At 52.1% G+C, this 22621-nt stretch overlaps 2 protein-coding genes across 2 annotated transcripts; both read right to left on the bottom strand.

Annotated features, from left to right (window-relative positions):
- Window positions 1–4234: 4234 nt before the first annotated feature.
- Window positions 4235–18984, bottom strand: LOC107051154 (protocadherin beta-8-like). Its single transcript, XM_040647058.2, has one exon. It carries the CDS (start codon window positions 13467–13469, stop codon window positions 10665–10667), a length of 2805 nt encoding a protein of 934 aa, XP_040502992.2. The 5' UTR covers window positions 13470–18984; the 3' UTR covers window positions 4235–10664.
- LOC107054467 (protocadherin beta-15-like) lies at window positions 17429–21459 on the bottom strand. Its single transcript, XM_015293506.4, has 2 exons — window positions 18887–21459; window positions 17429–18016 (listed from the first exon to the last, which is right to left on the bottom strand). The coding sequence occupies exons 1-2, from the start codon at window positions 21302–21304 to the stop codon at window positions 17927–17929; spliced, it is 2508 nt and encodes an 835-aa protein (XP_015148992.2). The 5' UTR covers window positions 21305–21459; the 3' UTR covers window positions 17429–17926.
- Between the last annotated feature and the right edge of the window lie 1162 nt (window positions 21460–22621).

The following is a 22621-nucleotide window of genomic DNA, read 5'->3' as shown; positions in this document are numbered from 1 at the left end:
GAGCAGCAAATTCTCAAAGTGAACATCTGGAGTTGCAACCAGATATCCAACTCAAAAATCTGACCACGTCTCTTTACCAGACTTCCAGAGAATACTCACATGGCTTCAGTTGGAAGAGACCTTTAAGATCATCTAGTTTCAACCCTCCTTCTAAAGGCAGGGGTACCTCCCACCAGACCGGGTTGCACACAGCCCCATCCAGCCTGGCCTTGAATGCTTCCAGGGTGGGAACACCCACAACCTCTCTGGGCAGCCTGTTCCGTGTCTCACCACCCTCACAGGAAAGAATTTCTTCCTAATACCTAGCCGAAATCTATCCTCTTCCATTCCAAAGACACTTCCCACCATAAAATCATTACATGCCCATATGAAAGTCTCTCCCCAGCTTTCCTGTGGGCCTCCTCTGTGGTACTGGAAGGCTGCTATAAGGTCCCTCTGCAGGGTTTCTCTTCTCTAGGCTGAAAAGCCCCAGCTCTGTCAGCCTGTCTTCTTGGCAGACGTGCTCCAGCCCTCTGAGCATCTTCATGGCCTCCTCTGCACCTGCTCCAACAGCTCCACGTCCTTTTTGTGTTGCAGGCACCAGAACTGGACACAGTGCTCCAGGTGGGGTCTCACAAGGACAGAATAGAAGGGCAGAATCACCTCTCTCAGCATGCTGGTCATGCTTCTCTTGATGAAACCCAGGATAACTTTGACCTTCTGGCACACTGCTGCCCATGTAGAGTCTTTCACCAACTGACACCCCCAAATCTTTCTCCACAGGGTTGCTTTCAAGCCACTCTCTGCCCATCCTGGATGTGTTCTAAAGATTGCCTGGAACCCAACGCAGGACCTCACACTTGCCTTGGTTGAACTTCATGAGGTTGGCGTGGGACCACTTCTTAAGCCTGACCAGGTTCCTCTGGATGGCATCCCTTCCCTCTAGCATGTCAATTGCTCCACTCAGCTCGGTGTCATCTGCAAACTTGCTGAGGGTGCACTCAATTCCATGCTCCATGACACCTACAAAGATGTTAAATAACACCACTCCCAACACTGCTCCCTGAGGAAAGACACACATCCACGGTCTCCACCCAGACACCAGGGCATTGACTACAACACTCTGAGCGTGACCATCCAGCCAATTCCATAAGCACAGGGTGGTCTGTCCATCACAGCAATTTTTCTCCAATTTGGTGACCAGATGTCATGAGGAACCATATCAAACCTTTCACAAGTCCAGGTAGAAGATTTCAGTTGCTCTTCATTCATCCACTGATGCTGTAACTTCATCAAAAAAACCACCAAGTTTGCCACGCAGGACTTGCCCTTGGTGAAGCCATGTCAGTTACCACCAATCACCTCCTCCTTATTTTCCAGGTGCCTCAGTACGGCCTTCACGATGTTCCGCGCCATGATCTTGCCAGGCACAAAGGTGAGAGTGAGTGGCCTTCAGTTCGCTGAATCTTTTTTTTCTTTCCCTTCTTGAAAATGGGGGTTATTTTCCCCCTTTTCCAATCAGTGGGAACTTCACCAGGCTGCCATGACCTTTCAAATATGTTGGACAGCACTTTTGCAACTTCATCTGCCTCAGAACACGTGGATGAATCTCATTGGGTCCCATGCACTTGTGCACCTGCAGGTTCTTTAGATGGTCACAAATCTGATCTTCACTGACAGTGGGCAGATCTTCCTTCACCCAGTTCTCACCTTTGCTTTCTGCAGCTTGGGCCATGCAGCTAGAGCCCTGGATGGTGAAAACTTTCACAGTCCCTATCTTACCAGAGAGAAATCTCGCTCACTTCACCATCACCCTTTACCCAGGTCATGGCTTTTTGATAGTACGTACATTTGTGGATAAATGTTTTGAAAGATGAAGTTCCAGAAGGGTAATATTTAATCCAAAATTTCTGTTGAAGACAATGAGATCTCAGTAAGAACTGCATCCACTACCACCGTACCAGCCTGATGCATTGGTTTCACCAGGAAAACATCACTTTTGTTTCTTGATTTTGTTCCTCTTTGCAAATAGTTTTAAACACAGTATTACGAAAATAAATGCTTTAGTACTTACTTAATGAAGACGTGCACCCCAGGGGTCTGTCTTGGGACCGCTGCTCTTTAACATCTTTATCAATGACATCGATGATGGAATTGAGTGCACCCTCAGCAAGTTTTCTGATGACACCAAGCTGAGTGGTACGGTTGACACAGTGGAAGGAAAGGATCCCATTCAGAGGGACCTCAACAGACTTTAAGGGTGGGCCCGGGTGAATCTAACGAGGTTGAACACAGCAAAGTGCAAGGTTTTGCACTTAGGCCGGAGGAATCCCAGGCATATATCAAGACTGGAAGGAGCAGTCCGTAAGAGGAGCCCTGCAGAAAAGAACCTGAGAGACCTGGGGGGTGAAAAACTTATCTTGAGCCAGCAGTGTGCTCTCGCAGCTCAGAAAGCAATTGGTATCCTGGGCTCTAGCGGAAGAGTGATGGCCAGCAGGAATAGGGAGGTGATTGTCCCTCTCTACTCTGCCCTCGTGAGGCCCCACCTGGAGTACTGTGTCCAGGTCTGGAGTCCCCAGTACAAGAAAGACAGAGAGCTGTTGGGGAGGGTCCAGAGGAGGGACGCAAAGATGATGAGAGGGCTGGAGCACCATCCCTCCAGAGACAGACTGAGGGAGCTGGGCTTGTTTAGCCTGGAGAAAAGAAGGCTGCAGGGTGACCTCATTGTGACCTTTTGGTACGTAAAGGGAGCATATAAATGGGAGGGGAGTCAACTCTTTGAAAGGGTAGATAACAGCAGGACAAGGTGAAATGGTCCTAGGCTGAAGGTGAGAACATTTAGGTTGGATGTTGTGGGGAAGTTCTTTATAATGACAGTGGTCAGGTACTGGAACAGGCTGCTCAGAGACGTTGTGAATGCCCCATCCCTGGAGGTGTTCAAAGCCAGGTTGGATGGGTGCAGGGCAGCCTGGTCTGGTATGAAATGTCGAGGTGGGTGGCCCTGCCTGTGGTGGCAGGGTTGGAGACTCATGATCTTTGAGGTCCTTTCCAACCCAGGCCACTCTGCGATACTGTGATATTCTATATTCAGTGATGGCTGCTTGGAAGGTAATGCCTCCAATTTAATTATGGTTGCGCCCAATGATATCCATGGTGGATGGTGGTGGAATGACAGAAGAGGTTGAACTTTCCCACCATTACCTTCTGTCACCATTTGGCAGATGGCAGCAGAGGGTCAGACTGACAAAATGGGATCTGACATGCAGGATTTTAACAAGCTCTGATTGTCAATTAAAAACTTCATGCAGAAAAAATTTCAGGCATGGACATTCATCAACACTTGCTGAATGATTATGGAGATCAGGCAGTGGAGGTGAGCACCCTGAGGTGGTGAGCGGTGTGTTAGAGCAGTAGCAACAGACGGCCAGCTTCACTGGTGCAGATGATCATGACAGCAACGTGCAGGCTCAGGACCACTGCCAGTGAATACACAAAGCTATGATGGTGACTATGTTGAAAAACAGAACAGGCACTGCATTCTTCCATTGCTGACTTGAGCTTCTCTTTTTGTTTGCTCTGTGTTTTGCCTCCTGCTCATTATGTCTCTCCATACAGCTGTGCTCTGATCCACCCACTCTGATGTATTGTCTTGCAGCTGAGCTGGGAAATTGTGCCATTGCCGAGGATTAGGAATTGTGTTGGACTGCATATAGACACATAGCTCTGAAAGTAATGCCTCCTATTTATTTCCATGGAAAGTACAACTCTTAAATGGCACACAATAATCCTGCCTGATGGAGTGGAATTATAGTTACGGAATTCGATTTTTCATCGTAATCCCCATTGTACCTCTGCATTTTACGGGCTGTGAACCAAAGCCTTGACACGCCCCGCTGTCCCCCGTGCATACCCGCCGCCGCCGCCACGGGCAGCGCCCTCTGTGAGCACCCACGCTCCTGCCGAGGCGGCGCTTCGGGCACCGCACCCAAGCTGCAGCACCCGGCGCCTCCCCGCCTCCTCGCACGCCCCGAGAGCCGCCTGACCGACCCACCCAAATCCGCGCACCCTCTACAATGAGTCCCAAACTCAACCACAACCGCTCTGTGAAGCACAAAGGCACGGACAGGGGCATGAGAAAATGCTCTCAATGTTTCTTCTGTTGAAGACACAGAATTAGCAAAAATGTCCTCCATGTCACTGGATAACTCTGCATCTTTTGCAGATCATTCCCGAAAATAAATCCATCTCTACACAGTTTGTCAGAACAGCACCAGACATTTTATTACAGGGGTGGCACTGTGAGTTTACTTTCATATCAGTTCAACGGACAGTGTCATCCTGGATCACAATAATTCAGTTTATATTTGCAACATAACACAATATTTGAGTACTCTGAATAGTGTCTGCCAAATCATCTCCTTTCCAACCTTCCCTTATCCCCTGTGGGGTGGCAGTACATGTAAATGAATAGATGTGTCAGTAGGAAAACAGAGCAAACAGGAATATGGAAAAAGAGAGGAAGAAACTGCATGCATTTTACTGGTCTTGCGTAACACACAGCTCTGAGCAACAAAGAGTACGCAATTATGCTTTCACTTATGATAATGGAATGTGGAAATAGGATTCAAGATTGAAATAAAAATCATGAATTTATGCCTACATCTTCATTTTCTGTTCATATACATACATTAGCAAATAACTTTCAAAGGGAACATCTGGAGTTGCAACCATATATCCAACTCAAAGATCTTACCACATGCCTTTACCCAACTTTCCTAGAATCCTAGAATGGCCTGGCTTGGAAGGGACCTTCAAGATCCTCTGAATCCAACTCTTCTGCTGAAGTAGGGCCACAACCCACCAGACCAGATTGCTCACAGCCCCATCCAGTCTGGCCTAGGACGCTTTCAAGGTGGGGGCATCCACACCTCCTGGTAACTTCTTCCAGTTTCTCACCACCCCTACAGTAAAGATTTTCTTCTTCATACCTAGTCTAAACCTACTCTCTATGACTTCAAAGCCATTTTCCCTCATCCTGTCAGTACATATCCTTTTAAAAATCCCTCCCCAACTTTCCCGTGTGCCTCTTCATGTACTGGAAGTCCACTATAAGGTACCCCCAGATACCCCCAGGTTTTCTTCTCCAGGCTGTAGAGCCCCAGCACTCTCAGCCTGTTCACACAGGGGAGATGCTCCAGCCCTCTCATCATCCTTGTGGTGCTCCTCTGAACCTACTCCAACAGATCCATGTCCTTCTTACATGGTAGGCCTCAAAACTGCATGCAGTACTCCAGGTGGGGTCTCATGAGGACAGAGTAGAGGGGAAGAATCACTTCCATTGAACGGTTTGTCGTGCTTCTCTTGAGGCAACCCTAGATAACTTCTGCCTTCTGGACCACAAAAGCACACTGCTGCCCATGTAGAGTCTTTCATCAACCAACACCTTGAAGTCCTTCTCCTCAGGGCTGCTCTCAAGACATTCTCTGACCAGCCTGCATTTGAGCTAGGGATTGCCCTGACCCAGGTGCACAATGCTGCATGTGTCTTGGTTGAACTTCATGAGGTTGGCATGAGCCCACCTCTCAAGCCTGTCCACATCCCTCTGGATGGCATCTCTTACCTCTAGCATGTCAACAGCACCACTCAGCTTGCATCAACTGCAAACTTGCTGAGGGTGCACTCAATCCAACCATCCATGTCACCCACAAACACTTAAATAGCACCGGTCCCAGAATCAGTCCCTGAGGAATGCCACACATCACTGGTCTCCACTGGACATGGAGTCATTGACCAAAGATCGTTCACTGTTACCATCCATCTAATTTGTTATCCAGCAAGTAGTTTCTCCATCAAAAACAAATTTTCTCCTATGTAGCAACCAGATGTCATGCGGGACTGTGCCCAATCCTTTGCATAAGTCCAAGTAGATTAAACCACCTGCTCTTCCTTTATCCACTGATGCTGTAACTAAGCCACCAAGCTTGCCAGGCATGACTTGCCCTTGGTGAAGCCATGGAGGTTACCACCAGTCACCTCCTCCTTATTTTCCATGCACTTCAGTAGGGCCTTCAGGAAGCCTTCAGGAGGCCTTCAGGCTTCATGGTCCTGTCAGGTACACTGGTAAGACTGAGTGGCTGTCAGTTTTCTGGATCTTTTTTTCCTTTCTTGAAAATGGGGTTATGTTTCCCCTTTTCCACTCTGTGGGAACTTCACCAGGCTGCCATGACCTTTCAAATATGATGGATAGTAGCCTGTCAACTTCATGTGCTGCAGAACTCGGGGACGGAGCTCATCGGGTCCCACGCACTTGTGCACCTGCAGGTTCTTTAGATGGTCACAAATGTGATCTTCACTGACAGCAGGCAGATCCTCCTTCACCCAGTTCTTACCTTTGCTTTCTGCAGCTTGGGCCATGCAGCTAGAGCCCTGGCTGGTGAAGACTTCAACAGTCCCTATCTTACCAGAGAGAAATATCTCTCACTTCACCATCAACCTTTACTCATGTCTTTGTTTCTTTGTTGTATGTACATTTGTGAATATCTGTTATCAAGGATAAAGTACAGGTGGAGAAAATTTTCATCAGAAAACTCTGAAGAGGACACTGAGTCGTCAGTAAGAATTGCATCTGGTACCACCAAACCAGCCTGATGCATTGTTCTCACCAGGAAAATGTCACACTCCTTTCATGTTTCTGTTCTGCTTTTATATAAGTTTTAAGAAATATTTTTAAAACGCAAATGTTTTTAGTACTTTCATAAGAATGATGCTGTATACTCAATGAGGGCAGCTCTGAAAGTAATGCCTCCCATTTTATTGCGGTGTCCCAAGATATGCAAGGTGTACTTTGGTGGAATGACAGAAGAGGTTGAACCATCCCACCAATATCCCATTACCTTTTGTTACCATTTGGCAGATGGCAGCAGAGGGGCAGATTGACAAAATAAGATCTGACATGGAAGATTTTAACAAGCTCTGATTGTCAATGAAAAACTCCATGCAGAAAAAGTTCAATCACGGACATTCGTCAACACTTGCAGAATGATTATGGAGATCAGGCAGTGGAGGTGAGCACCCTGAGGTGGTGAGTGGTGTGTTTCAGCAGTAGCAACAGACGGTCAGCTTCACTGGTGCAGATGATCATGACAGCAACGTGCAGGCTCAGGATCACTGCCAGTGCATACGCATAGCTATGATAGTGACTATGTTGAAAAAACAGCATTTTCTAACTGGGAATCTGCTCTATCCAACAGCGCTATTGTGTTCCTTGTGTCGGTTCCAGTTTCCATGAAAATAAAGAGGAGGCATTACTTTCCAAGCAATGTACCTACATGCAAACCAAGACAATTCCGACTAACACAATGCAGCCCAGGCAAGCCAGAAGGTTGGACACCCATGAGTTATGGTGTGTCACAACACCATGCGAGCAGCTGCAGTGCTGGTTGCTGGACTCAGCAAGACCCAATTTCCCCGCTCAGCTGCAAGAGAATGCATCAGAGTGGGTGGATCAGAGCACAGCTGTATGGAGAGACATAATGAGCAGGAGGGAAAACGCACAGCAAACACCGTAAGAAGCACAGCTCAGCATAGGAAGAATGCAGTGCCTGTAGCACTTGGAAACGAAGGTCTCCACACACAGCAAACCACAGCACTCCTGAAACTCTCTTTCCAAATTTCCTGTAGGCCCCTTCAGGTACTGGAAAGCCACTATAAGGTCCTCCCGTTTTCCAGGCCAAAGTCCCCCAGCTCTCTCAGCCTGTCCTCATAGAAGAGGTGCTCCAACCCTCTCATCATTTCTGTGGCCCCCCTCCAGACCTGCTCCAACAGCTCCATGTCCTTCTTGTGTAGCAGGCACGACAGCTGGGCACAGAACTCCAGGTGGGGTCTAAAGAGTGCAAGTAGAGGAGCAGAATCACCACTCTTAACAATCTAGGCACACTTTTCACAAGGCAACCCAGGATAAATTCGGCCTTCTGGGCTGCAAGAGCACATTGTTGCTCAGGTTGAGTCTTTCATCAAGGCAACACCCCCAAAACATTCTCTCAGGGTTCAAGCTGCTCTCAAGCTGTTCTCTCTCCTGCCTATATTTGATCTAGGGATTGTCCCAACCCAGCTGCACAACTTCACCTATGTCATGGTTGAACTTCATGAGGTTGGCACGGGACTACCTCTCAAGCCTGTCCACATCCCTCTGGATGGCATCCCTTTCCTCTAGCATGTCAACTGCTCCACTCAGCTTGCATCGCCGGCAAACCTGCTGAGCGTGCACTCAATCCAGCCATTCAGGTCACCCACAAACACTTAAGTAGCACTGGTCCCAGAACCAGTCCCTGAGCAATGCTACCCATCACCGGTCTCCACTGCACAGGGAGCCATTGACCACAGATCTCTGAGTGTGACCATCCAGCTAATTCCTTGTCCAGCCAGTTGTTTGTCCAACAAAAGCATTTATTCTCCAATTTGGTGATGAGATGTCATGCAGGGCTGTGTCCAATCCTTTGCACAAGTCCAGGTAGATTACATAAGTTGCTCTTCATTTATCCACTGATGCGGCAACGGCATCACACAAGGCCACCAAGTTTGTCAGGCATGACTTGCCCTTGGTGAAGCCATGTCGGTTTCCACCAATCACCTCCTCCTTATTTTCGACGTGCCTCAGTATGGCCATCAGTACGATCTGCCCCATGTTCTTGCCAGGCACAGAGGTGAGACTGAGTGGCCTTTAGGTCGGTAATATTTCTTTTTCCCCCTTTAGTGAAATGGAGATTATGTCTCCCCTTTTCCAATTGGTGGAATCTTTACCAGTCTACCATGACCTTTCAAATATGATGGATAGCAGTTTGGCAACTGTGTCTGCCTCATATGCCGTGGGTGGATCTCATTGGGTTCCATGCACTTGTGCACCTACAGGTTCTTTAGATGGTCACAAATGTGATCTTCAATGACAGCAGGCAGATCCTCCTTCTCCCAGTTCTTACCTTTGCTTTCTGCAGCTTGGGCCATGCAGCTAGAGCCCTGGCTGGTGAAGACTTCAACAGTCCCTATCTTACCAGAGAGAAACATCTCTCACTTCACCATCAGCCTTCACTCACAGCATGGCTTCTTGGTAGTATGTACCTTTGTGGATAACTGTTTTCAGGGATGAAGTTCAACAGGAGTAACATTTCATCCAAAATCTCCAATGAAGATGTTGAGACTCCCCTAAGAATTCCAGACACTGCAGCCGAACCGGCCTGATGCACTGCTGTCACCAAAAAGAAAAGGTCAAATATCCCACTGGTTTCATGTTTTTGTTCCCCCTTTTTAGAAACATTTACCAGAAATGTTGACAATTCAAATGTTTTATTATGTACATAATTACGATTCCGTGTATTCCATCAGTGCTGCTCTGAAAGTAATGCCTCCCTATTTATTGTGGTGGCCCATGCTGTCCAAGGCCAACGCTGGTGGTACAAAGCAGAGGCTGAACGTTCCCACCAATATCCCACTGTGTTTTGATACCATGCGGTGGATGGCAATAGAGGGGCAGTCTGACCAAAAGGCATCTCACATGGAAGTGCATCGCTGCACTCCTCCATGCACAAAGAATTGCATCCACTGACATTCACTAACGCTTGCTGAATGTTTATGGAGGACAAAAAGATGTATTTCAGCAGTGGCTACAGAGGGCCACATCCTCTGTCAAAGATTAATATGAGCGCAACATGAAGGCTTTGGTTCACAGCCCGTAAAATGCAGAGGTACAATGGGGATTACGATGAAAAATCGAATTCTGTAACTATAATTCCACTCCATCAGGCAGGGTTCTTGTGTGCCATTTAAGAGTTGTACTTTCCATGGAAATAAATAGGAGGCATTACTTTCCAAGCAATGTGTCTATATGCAGTCCAACACAATTCCTAATCCTCGGCAATGACACAATTTCCCAGCTCAGCTGCAAGACAATACATCAGAGTGGGTGGATCAGAGCACAGCTGTATGGAGAGACATAATGAGCAGGAGGCAAAACACAGAGCAAACAAAAAGAGAAGCTCAAGTCAGCAATGGAAGAATGCAGTGCCTGTAGCACTTCGGAAAGTAGCGCTCCACACACAGCAAACCACAGCACTCCTGAAACGTGTTGCAACTTTCTGTTTGTCAGCTTCTTTCAGAGAACATGGAGGGAAACCGTCCTTCTCACTCAGCCGTCTGGGAATGCACAATGCCAATTGCAAATGCAACATCCCTCTGGAGATGAATGCCACTGCACAGAGACCTTCCTTTCTCAAGCCACAAAGACACCGGCTGTGCAGACTCCGGGCTACCTAAGGGAACTCCCAGAAAACTGCCCTCCAGACTGAGCCCCGCAGCTGTGCAGTTCTGCATCCCCCTCAGGAATAAGCATGGCCCAAACGATCACCCAGCAAATGGGGAAGAAATGAGCTGGGCACCAGGGAAAGAAACCCACTGCGCAAGCATTCCAGAAACAGACATAACAGATCATACAAATACCATTAATTGACATGCATGAAACTTGAATCACGTTGCTGCTGTACTTTCAGGGGAGCAGAGGGAACGCACAGCAACCTTGTGCTATGGGATGCAAATGACAAATGCAGATCTAAACAAGGGGACATGCAATTAACCATCAAACCCAAATGCCAATTAAACAAGCCACGAATCTACCCGAACTGGAGACCCTGTGCGAATTAAAACCCATTCAATTGTGCCACAGACTGCATCCCGGGGCTCTCGAAATCAGCATCCCCCATAGTGACAGGCACGGGAGGGAACTCCTCAGCATGGGCGCCACCCACCCCCGTGCTGCAGTGCTGCGCTGGCAGGCTGGGGAGGACGGGCTTCAGGAACTTGAACTCGCTGTTGCCCGAGCCCGTGGTGAGGCTGACCTCGTAGCAATAGGCGTGGGGCAGGGTCCCGGCAGCGGCCCCGTCAGCCACGTAGCTCTGCACGCTGCTGGCGCCGTAAAGCACGGGCCCGCTACTCAGCTCCTTCCTCTTGCACACCTTGCAGGCGACAAAGGCGGCCGCCGACAGCAAGAAGAGGAGCGACACAAAGACCAAGGCGATGATCAAAGAGGTGGTGAGGGAGCCGTCGTCCTCGCCTGCAGCAGGGCTCTGCTGCGGCAGCTGAGCGTCCCAGGAGCCGGGGACGAGGAGCACGCTGAGCGCTGCCGTGGCCGACAGCGGCGGCCGCCCGTTGTCCCGCACCAGCACGACGAGCTTCTGCTTCGCAGCGTCCCTCTCGGTCGGCGGCCTCCTCAGCCGCACCTCCCCGCTTTGGGCACCCACAGCAAACAGCCCCGGCTCCGTGGCCCTCAGCAGCTGGTAGGAAAGCCACGAGTTCTGACCCGAGTCGGCGTCCACGGCCACCACTTTGCTCACCAGGTCCCCCGCCTCGGCCCCGGCGGGCACCAGCTCGCTGGAAGGAGGGCTGCTGTCCTGCGCGCTGGGGTGCAGCACCAGCGGCGCGTTGTCGTTCTCGTCCACCACCAGCAGGCGGACGCTGACGCTGCTGCTGAGGGGAGGGGACCCCGCGTCTGCAGCGCTCACCACCACCTCCAGCTGCCTCAGCTGCTCGTAGTCCAGCGGCCGCAGCACAAACACGCCTCCGCTCTCCGAGTTCACGGACACACACGAGCAGGGCTCTTCTTCCGGGCCACGGGCTGGCACCACGGAATAGCTCACCTTGGCGTTGGGCCCCGCGTCCGCATCCGTCGCCTTCACGGCCCCGACGAGCAGTGCAGGTGCATTGTTCTCATGCACGTACATGGTGTACGACGTCTGGTTGAAGACGGGTGCGTTGTCGTTGACATCGGAGATGTCCACGCTGAAGGTGTGGGTGCTGGTGAGAGGAGGAGAGCCTGCATCTGCTGCCGTGACGACCACCATGTGCTGTGCTCTCTCCTCCCGGTCCAAAGTGCTCACGGTCACCAGCTCGTAGTAGTTCTTGAAGGCTGGCCTGAGGGCGAAGGAGAGCTGTTCTTCAAGGGCACATGTAATCTCCCCATTTACGCCGGAATCCTGATCCCTGACAGCAAAGAGAGCAATTACCGTTCCAGGTTCTACATTCTCCGGGATTGGGCTACTGAAGGAACTGACCACGATCTCTGGTGCATTATCATTCACATCCAGCACCTCCACTATCACATTGCACATGGATGAGAGTCCCCCACCATCAACTGCCTGCACGGTAAGTTTATGTTTCTTTTCGGTCTCAAAATCTAAAGGCTTTGCAATGCCAATTTCACCTGTTTTGGAGTTGATCGTGAACAATGAATGCCTGTGTCCTACTGATTGGCTGAACTGATACGAGATGTCCCCATTAACACCCTCATCTGCATCGTTGGCCACCACTCTGAGAACCACAGAGCCCTCTGGAGCATTTTCCAAAACATGAGCAATGTAGAGCTTCTGTGTGAAAATGGGAGCATTGTCATTTATATCCAGAACAACGATGAGGATTTCGGTTGAACCAGTTCGGGGTGGAGAACCCCCATCTGTGGCAACGAGAGTGAAATCCATCTCTGGCTGCTCCTCTCTGTCCAGAGGCTTCTCCAAAACCAGTTCTATAAATTTCTCATTCTCACTCTGTATGAAGACAGTGAAGTATTCGTTCTCAGGAATGATGCTGTACGCCTGGATGTCATTGCTGCCAATGTCCAGGTCCTGAGCAGCCTCCACAGGGAAACGTGAGCCCGGGTCGCCCCTCTCAGGGATCTTAAAGGTCACTCGTTCGTCCGGGAAGACCGGCGAGTGGTCATTGATGTCCTCCACGGACACCTCGATCGGAAAGAACTGCAGCGGGTCGGCGAGCAGCAGCTCGAAGGCGAGCGTGCAGGTGCGGGAGCGTCCGCACATCTCCTCCCGATCGAGCCGCTCGGCGACAACGAGGCGGCCGCTGCCGCGCTCCAAGCGAAAGTGCTGCCGGCCGGCCGGCGAGGCGATGCGCGCCCGGCGAGCCGAGAGCTGCGCCGGGGCCAGCCCCGCGTCCTCCGCCACGTCGGCCACCACCGAGCCGCTCTCGCCCTCCTCGGCCACGGAGTAGCGGATGGGCTCGCAGCGAACGCGCGGCACGCCCAGCAAAGCCCACAGACACAGCACTTGCCTTGCAGCCGCCATGGCGGGGCGGCGGACAGCCTCCGGCCGCCCGGCAAGCGGCCTCCCTCGCTGCCTCCCTCGCTGCCTCTCGCCGGGTGCGGACGGAGCCCGGAGCGCGGCCGCCCCGGCCCGCCGGCGGCTCACACCGAGCTCAGAGCACGGACAACAGCTCTCCGCCGCCGCTCTCTGCCGCCGCTCTCCGCCGCCTCCTCCCGCCTGCGCTGCGCTGCGCTGCGCTGCGCTGGGCTCGGCTTCTCCCCGCCCGCAGCCGCTCGGCGCCGCCTTGGCCAGGAGCACCACCCTGCGGCCCGCGGCGGGACTGCTCCGGGGACGGCACGCGCTCCTGCCCGCGGCCTCTCGCCGCCACACGCAGCGGAGAAGAAAAGAAGAAAACATGCAGCACGACGCAACGCAGTGTCAGAATCTCCAATTTACATTGGCGTATCATTTCTAGTAAAACCTTATCATACGTGTCGTGACCGATATTTTAAGGGGATTAGATAAGACAATACGCAAAGACATTTCTTTCTGAAAAATTAGTAATTGGAATAATGAAACTACATCTTCTCACACTATGGACCGGGAATGGAGGTGGTCATAGCTTAGTCTAAACGCAAACTTGCCCTCCACTCTCCTATGCGTGCTTCCTGAGTAGGGCAGGCAGGCAGCTAGACCATCAGAAGCCGCTCTTCTCCTTTTCTTGGCTTCCATCTGCCCCACATGCTGCAGGCTCTATATGGTTGGTTTGCTTGGTAGGATGGGCCCCAGGAATCCAATGTCACTCTGCCCCAAACCACTTATGAAACACAAATCATAATGTGGCCACAGAGGTCCATACCATCCATGGACTAATTGATCCATGCCATCCATCCACTAATGAATTTGCCAACAGGTTGAAAATAGGCAGCAGGTCATTGAAGCCTTAGGCAAAGAAGAGCTTGAATCCTGAAACAGCAATGATGGAGTTGAGGAAGAACAGTTCATAGAAGAGCCATGCATTCTACAGTGCATGCTTGTCCTCCACCACCATCTCGGGCACCGGTAGCCCATCCACACCTGCAATGGCACAAGGTTGCCCATCATCACACTGCTGTCAGGCAATGGTTGCAACAGAATGGACACGCTGTCAATCTTGACCCACATCAGCAGCCACTGCAGCACTGAGATGCTCAGTAGTGGCAAGCCCCTATCAGAAGCATTTATGGTCACCCCAAAGGTGCATGCCTCCTCATAGTCTAGAGAACACAACATCCATACAGTTCCACTCTTGGCATCCACCAACAATAAGTGTGTCACATCAGTGGTCCCTAGTGGTTTTGGCTCCAGTATGTATCTCACATGGGTGTTTTCAGCCATGTACGTGTCCATAGCATCAAGACGGTTCAGGATCTTACCCACAGGCTTGTCGTTGCTTAGCATTATGGTGTAATAGTCTGAGAGAAGGTGTATACGTTGTCATTAATGTCCAAGAGCCACACCAGCAGTGTCTTCAATGCTGAGAGTGTGGGAGAGCCCATGTCGCTGGCCCACACTGTCATGTTGTACTTTGACACCTCCTCCTGGTTCAGTCCTTCCAACGTCACCAGCATGTATGCTTCATCAGTCAGCAGTGAAACGCTCAAGTGCTGAAATGCTCATCCAGCAGTTCACACCTTGTCCTGCCATTGTGCCCCAAGTCCTGGTCCTGCAAGCTGAAGAACACCACCACTGTGTTCAGCAGAGTAGCCTTGGAGAGGGTGTTGGTGTGGGAGGTGATTGCCACTTCAGGGACACTGTCATCCACATCCTCCACCCACACCTCTACCTTGCAGTGCTTAGACAGTCCTTCCCTGTCAGAGGCCTGGATGTGTATCTCATAGACCTTTGTTTCTTCATAATCCAGTGGCATTTGGGGTCTAATCTGCCTCATCTCTGTATTTATTTTAAACATTAAAACAATTACCCTCTGAATTTAGGACTATGGAATAGGCTATTTCTTCATCCATTCTTGAGCCTTAATCTTTAGCTGACATGACACAGCCATGATGCCGAGAACCACTTCTGCTCTTCCTGATCCAGAGCTCTGTCCAACACCAGTTCATTGTGCCTCCTGCCTTACTCCGCATGCAGACATAGATGTTGAAACAGTGGTTCGTGCTGATGCTGTAATGCTGAACACTTGCTTTTCCTGCATCTGGATCCTGAGAATTTTCTGAAAAAAAATCAAGCTTCCAGCATTGCCGTTTCTGGATTTTTTTTAATCATATCTTCATTTAAGAACACAGGCGCATGGTCATTAATATAAGTGAGGCTTATCTCAGCTTGGAAGGACAGCAGCGGACTCTTCAGCAGCATCTCGAAATACACCAGGCAGGGCTCAGTCTGCCCACACAGCACCACCCAATCTGTCAGCTCTTTCACCCCAGTGTGCAGGCTCAGCTGAAAGTATTCACCACAAAGGAACTTCTCTCTGCTGCTTTGGGTACAGAGTACCAGAAGTATCTGCTCTCCCCTCTGAAAGCAGAGGGCAGGATCACAGCCACCCCGCTCCCTGAGAGTGACTCCATGCTCTTCCTCATCTCCATTTCATAGAACTATAGAATATCCTGAGTTGGAACGGACCCGTAAGGAACATCAAGTCCAACTCCTGCTACCCCCAGATAACCTTTTTGCAGCTCTGTGAGTTGATGGAGGCATTCTTGCAGCCCACCGACACCAAGCAGAGAGGGTTTCTGAAATGGACTGAGATTGCTCCCCTGGTTCACCTTCTCTCAGGCCAGAAGCCCTTACACAGGGGTTCGGGGCAGCATCTCTCTTGTCTCTCCAACCTCAGCACAATTTAGACAAGCCTTCTCCTGCCTCCTGCAAAGTCTCCTGCCAAGGTCCTTTGATTTTCCCTGAATAAAATCCACTCCAAATGCTCAAATTTATTTCCTCTGGCAATTAATATTTCCTTGGTGATGACTATGACAAGTGATCTTTGAAGAAACACACTCAACTGAGGGATTTCCAAGTAGCTTTTATTACTTTTTGTAATTAGGTATTTCACTCTTGAAAAATGTGTGAGCAACATGAAATATCACATGATTTCATATTTCAGTGCCATTTGATAAAAGGGAAACAGAATTCTCCTTGACTTCTTATGTTCTACAGTTCCTTAAGTTTTTTTTTTTTTTTGTAAAGGTCCTAGCCCATTTTACTGTAAAAACACAAATAGTACCTTTAATTCTCTGATTTATCACAGAATGGCTTGGGTTGGAAGGGACCGTAAAGATCATGTAGTTCCAGCCCTGCAGCTGTGGGCAGAGTTGCCAACCGACAGATCTAGCACTAGATCAGATTGCCCAGGACCCCATCCAGCCTGGCTTTGACCACCCCCAGGGATGGGGTCTCCACAACCTCTCTGGGCAGCCTGTGCCAGCACCTCACTGCCCTATCACTGAAAAGCTTCCTCTGGACATTCCATCTAAATCTCACCTCCATTAGTCTAAAACCATTCCCTCTTGTTCTATCACTATCTTCCTGTGTAAAAAGTTGATTTCCTTTATGTGTATAATCTCCCTTTAAATACTGGAAGCCTTCTCTTCTCCAAATCAAAGAAGTCAAGCTCCCCCAGCCCATCTTTGTGGAAGCTCCAGCCCTCTGACCATCCTGGTGGATCTCCTTTGGTCTCTCTCCAGAAGCTCCACATCTTTGCTGTGCTGGGCCCCAGATCAGAGTACCAGATGGGGCCTCACAAGGGCAGAGCAAAGAGGAACAATCATTTCCCTCACTCTGCTGACTGCTCCTTTGTTGATGCAGCCCAAGATACCCTCAGCCTTCTGGGCTGTAGGCATGCACTGATGGCTCAAGTTATGTATTCTATCTTCTAGGACTTTTTAAGTCCTTCTTGGCTGTGTAGTCTCAAGGAGTTCTTCTCCTAGTCTGTATGTGTACCTCGGATAGTCCCAACCCAAGTGCAACACCTTGCATTTGCCTTTGTTGAACATCATTAGGTTCATATGGGCCCACATTTCAGTCTGTCAAGGTCCCTTTGGATGGTATCCTTTCCTTCTGTTGTATCAGCTACACCACTCAGCTTGGTGTCAAACTTGCTGAGGGGGCACTCGATCCCACCATCTATGTCAATGATAAAGACATTGAGGTGTATCAGTCCCTAGGCAGACCCATGGGGACACTTCCCTTCAGTGGACTTCCCTGGAAGTAGAATCACTTGCAACAACCCTCTGGTTATGACCTTCCAATCAATTTATTATCCACCAATTTATACTCAATAATGCTCTAAAGCTATTTATTTCAGCTTCTCATTATAAATGAAAAAATAAAATAAAATAAAATAAAATAAAACAAAACAAAACAAACACAAGAACACAGTATTTGAAGACCATACTTTTTATTTGAATTTGTAAACTTATGGTAGAATATACAGTGTGCCAATGTCAGTTGTTTCCAGTGTAGGACATTCTGTTACTAAAGAATTCCGCTGCAAGCATCATTTAATTTTGATTAATAGCCGTATGGCATGGTATTGAGTAGATTACAGAAAAATTAATCATTTTTAGAGGATTCACTTGACAACAACTAAGAATGCAAGAAAGCTGATGTAGTATAAAGTTATCTTGAATATCAGCTTCTTTTTCATATTTCTCTTAAGAATCAACAGCAGTAGAGCAATGACAATAAGACGTAAAATCTCAGTTACCAGCATGCAACACAGTCCTCCTGCTCCATCCTGAATAAAGTACAAGTTAATAGAAGAGTGCCCTTGCACAAAAACAGAGAACTCTTGAACCTCCCTGGTATATTTTTGATCCTGTCCTTTCCTTGTGAGAAAGCTAGCCCATGAGGACCGAGATGCTTCTCTTTCTCCTCGATTACTGGTGGATGAGCCAAGGACTCTGAGCCAAAGAAGTGTTTTCTTCTGCCGGCTTGGGAGCTGTGTCTTCAGACAAAGGAGATCGGCCCTGCAATTAAGAGAGTGGAAAACTGACACATGGGAGCTGGGGGCAAGAAGGAAGATGAGAGGGCTCATCTAAAACCACTGTATGTGTAATATTCTTTCCTATCCACGTTCAAAAGAGGAGGGTTGGAATGCAGCTCTATGTCATACAGAAAATTAACATAAAGCTCATGCCATACAGAAAATTAACATAAAGCTCCAAGACATCCTACAGTAAAAACCTCAAAAACAAAAATCATCACTGGAAGCTTTTATGGATCTAGGAGGAGAAGAAAAAGAAATACAAAAGGTCTCTTACATGCAAGCAGAACGTGGTATAATGCAAGTGTTGAAAAATTGGTACTGATGTGGTATACCATCAAAGAGGTGACAAAGATTGCAAAAATGAATACGATGATCTCATTGCCAAAACAACACAAGGATTTCACAAACCTAGGACTGAGGAAACCAAGAGGATCACAGTCCTTCACCTCAACTCCCATGGCATCGACTGCTGTGTGCCTTACCCATCCGAAATCCTGCTTCGCAGCTGTCCACGATCTAGCCGCCACCCTCGGGCTGACACCACACACTTCACCCACAGCAACCACTCCGGGCACGGAGCCACACAGAGCCGCGGGCAGCCCAAACCCGGGGAGAAGCCGAGACTCCAGCGGCGGCTTCGGCAACACATCCGCCCACTGGCACCGTTCTGGGAACCCCGACGACACCAACCCCATAGCCTCTCGGCCGCTCCCTGCCGTCCCACAGCACCACTCGGGGGAGATCCCTCCCTTGGGATCTCCCTGAAGGGAGATCCTTCAGCTCCCATCCCAACAAATCCACTCGGCCGCGGTCTACACGCTCACCCCTTCGTCCCGCGCATCTCCCTCACCTGCACAGCCCAGTCGCCTTCTTCTTGCCCGAGGCCGGCCGAGCAGAGCGAGCTCCGCTGCTCGGCCGCGCCCTGCGGCAGCCCGGCGGGGAAGCAGGGCAAGAGCGGCCCGAGGAAGCGGAACTCGCTGTTGACGGTGCCGGCGGCGAGGCGGACGTCGTAGACGTAGCTGCGGGGCAGGGAGCCGGCGCTGCTGTCGGCGGCGGACTGCGGGAAGGTGGGCAAGGTCCCCGGCTCGCCCCGCCGGGCCCGCCGCACCTTGGCGGCCACGGCGGCCGCCGCGCCGGCCACGAAGAGCGCGGACACGCAGGCCAAGCAGACGCTGAGGTAGAGGGTGAGGCGGCCGTCGGGCTCGGCGGCCGGCGCCTCTTCGCTCGCCCGCAGGTGGCCTTCCGAGAAGCCGTCGGCCAGGGCGACGGCGAGGGTGGCGCTGGCGGAGCGCGGCGGCCGCCCGCGGTCCCGCACCAGCACCACCAGCCTGTGCCGGGCCGCGTCGCGCTCGCCCACGGCCCGCGCCGTGCGCACCTCGCCGCTGTGCAGCCCCACGCGGAACAGCCCCGGCTCCGTCGCCTTGGCCAGCTCGTAGCACAGCCACGCGTTCTGCCCCGCGTCTGCGTCCACCGCCACCACCTTGGCCACCAGGTAGCCCGCCCGCGCCCGCCGCGGCACCAGCTCGCCCAGCGCCGCGCCGCCGTCGGCCGGCGGGTGCAGCACCACGGGCGCGTTGTCGTTCTCGTCCCGCACCAGCACCCGCAGCAGCGCCGTGGCGCTCCGCGGCGGCGAGCCCCCGTCGGCGGCGCGCACCGTCACCTCCACGGCGCGCACCTCCTCGTAGTCCAGCGGCCGCACGACAGACACGGCCCCGCTCTCGGCGTCCACCGACACGGCGGGCCGCTCCTCGCCCTCCTCCCGCACCAGCGCGTACCTCACGCGCCCGTTCGCGCCCGCGTCCGCGTCCGTCGCCTTCACGCTGCCGATCCGCACCGCGCCCGCCTCGTTCTCGCTCACCGACATGCTGTACGCCGCCTGCGTGAAGCGCGGCGCGTTGTCGTTCACGTCGGCGATGCGCACCGACACGCTTTCGCGAGCGCTCAGCCGCGCCCGGCCCCAGTCCGTGGCCACGATGCTCACGTTGTACTCGGCCGTCGTCTCCCTGTCCAGGGCCGCGCTGGTGCGCAGCTCGTAGTGGTTGGCGAAAGCGGCCGTCAGGCTGAACGGCACGTCGCCCTCGATGGCGCACTCCGTCCGCCCGTTGTCGCCGGAGTCGCGGTCCCGCACGCTCAGCAGGGCCACCACGGTGCGGGGCGGGGCGTCCTCGGGGATGGAGGCGCTCACGGAGCTCAGCGCGATCTCCGGCGCGTTGTCGTTCACGTCCAGCACCTCCACGTGCACTTTGGAGTAAGCATATAGACCCCCACCGTCAGTGGCTCTTACCACCAGCTCGTGGGATTTTGCTTCCTCAAAGTCTAGGATTCCCGAGACCCGAATCACCCCACTGTCAGCGTTAAGATCAAAGAGATGTTGGGAACCCGCCGATGCCTGGGTGAAGGTGTACCGCACTTTGCCGTTGGAGCCTTCGTCGGGATCCGCGGCCGACACCCGGACCACCAGCTGCCCCGGGGGGCTGTTCTCGGCCACGCGCACCTCGTACACCTCCCGCGAGAACACCGGCATGTTGTCGTTGGCATCCAGCACCACCACCCGGACCTGGGCCGTGCCCGACCTGGGCGGCGAGCCCCCGTCCGTGGCCGTGAGCACCAAATGCAGCTCCCGATGCTCCTCGCGGTCCAAAGGCTTCTGCAGGACGAGCTCCGCGTATCTGCCTCCATCTTTCCCTTTTTCGAGAGCAAGGGAGAAATGCGAATTTGGGGAGAGGCTGTAATTCTGTAAACCGTTGATCCCAACGTCCTTATCCCGCGCTGCTTCTAAGGGGAAACGGATCCCAGCAGATGCCGTTTCGGGTATGTCCAAAACCACCTCCTTCTCGGGGAACTCGGGAGAGTTGTCGTTCACGTCCCGAACCTCCACCTCCCCGCGGATCAGCTGCACCGGGTTCTCAAAGAAAAGCTTAAACAAGAGCGCGCAGCTCTCGCTGTGCGGACAGATCCGCTCTCGGTCCAGCGTCTCCGTGACCGTCAGGACGCCGCTGTGCGGATCGAGGCGGAAATGCTGCTCGCTCCCCTCGGACACCACGCGCGCCTTGCGAGCCGCGAGCTGGCTCGGAGAAAGCCCCAGGTCCTGGGCGACGTTGCCCACCAACGAGTCCCTCGCCATTTCCTCCGCCACCGAATAGCGCAGCGTTTCGGCCCCGCTCTCCCACACGCAAACGCACACGAGCCACAGCAGCACTTGCCTCTCGCCGCCGCCGCCGCTCCGTCTCCCGCTCGCCGTCCCTCTCCGCCACAGCCGGCCTTTCATGGCTCACAGTCTTTCTCGCTGGCCCCGACGCACGGCGCTGCCGCTCGCCAACCGAAAGCCGCCTTTCCCAGCAGCTTGGCCCCAAAGCCCCCGAGCGCCCAGCTCCGTGCCCCGCCGCCCTTCCCTTCCCTCCCCTTTCCTTCCCTTCCCTCCCCTTTCCTTCCCTTCCTCAGCAGCTCGCACGGCTCTTCTGGGCGCCTGCGCCTGCAAGCGCGCTGCGGCCAGCGGGAGCTGCCGCTCCGTGGCCAACATCCCCACCCAGCGGCGCAACGGGGAACTGCTCCTCCTCCGCGTTCCGAGCACCGCTGCCCATGTGGGTGGACTTGGAGGTTCGCATCCCCGTTCCTCCTTGCAAACACCATCCCAAGGAGCAATGTAAAAACTCGCCACCTGAGGCAGCAGGCTTAGTGCCCGCACACCGAGCGCTGCTCTGGGTATCACTTCCCGGGTCTCCACCGCGAACTCTTTTGCTCCGTGCTGTGTCGAAATGGCAAAATGTTATTTCCATTGAGTGTACGGTCACGTTTTCCTCACTTGCTCTTCTTATTAACCAGCAAATTGTAAGTACGTGCAGGGATGGTCCTGACAGATATCAGCACAGAATAGGAGCCAGGCAGCTTTGAGGTAAAGGTGCTGTAAGGAAACGATTCACCATCACTCCAGCTTGCTTACACACTGGAACAATAATTCTGTTCTAGGGCAGAATCCTGATCATGTTTTCTACACACTGTGTATCAAACCTCACCCAAAGGACCCAGGGCTCTAGTTCTTTCCCCTGTGAATGGCGCCTTTCTTCCCTGATATGACAAACCTCACCTCCCTTGCCCTGATGCTGAAGTGTGTTGCCACACAACAGAACTCCCACACCTGACTGAAAATTGTCCCCAGATTCATACAAGCCTATCCAAGAGCTGCTAACTACTTTCACTCTTTGGAGATACAGAGGTTTTGCAATACCAGAAGGGCAGGGAAGAACTTGGTCTTCCACTTCTTAGAAGTTCACTTTCCAGTACTGGGAGGTCTCAGTGAGGTCTCCCCAAATCCTTCTCCAGGCTGAACAAGCCAGTCTGCCTCAGCCTTTCTTCAAATCACAGGTGCTGCAGCCTGAGCACAGACCTGGACACAGTACTCCCGGTGGTTCCTAACGAGAGCAAAGCAGAGACAGACAATCACCTCCCTCACTCTTCTAGCCAACTCTTTTTTGATGGAGCTAAGGATGCATATGTGTATTGGGGCTGCGTGCAGGCACTTCTGGCTCACGTCAAGCTCTTCATTGACATGAAACTCCAAGTCCCCCTCCACAGGGCTGCTCTCCAT

The sequence above is a fragment of the Gallus gallus genome, chromosome 13 (genome assembly GCF_016699485.2).
Source record: "Gallus gallus isolate bGalGal1 chromosome 13, bGalGal1.mat.broiler.GRCg7b, whole genome shotgun sequence".
NCBI lineage: Eukaryota > Metazoa > Chordata > Aves > Galliformes > Phasianidae > Gallus > Gallus gallus.
This window is presented reverse-complemented; position numbering and strand designations above follow the sequence as displayed.

What these genes read in the sequence shown, in the direction of transcription:
- LOC107051154 (XM_040647058.2), bottom strand. Translation starts at nt 13,469, where the DNA reads ATGTTTTCTTCTTTTCTTCTCCGCTGCGTGTGGCGGCGAGAGGCCGCG.
- LOC107054467 (XM_015293506.4), bottom strand. Translation starts at nt 21,304, where the DNA reads ATGAAAGGCCGGCTGTGGCGGAGAGGGACGGCGAGCGGGAGACGGAGC. An exon ending in AAGGCGACTGGGCTGTGCAG is followed by an intron (nt 18,017 to 18,886) that starts GTGAGGGAGATG and finishes TCTTAATTGCAG; the next exon opens with GGCCGATCTCCTTTGTCTGA.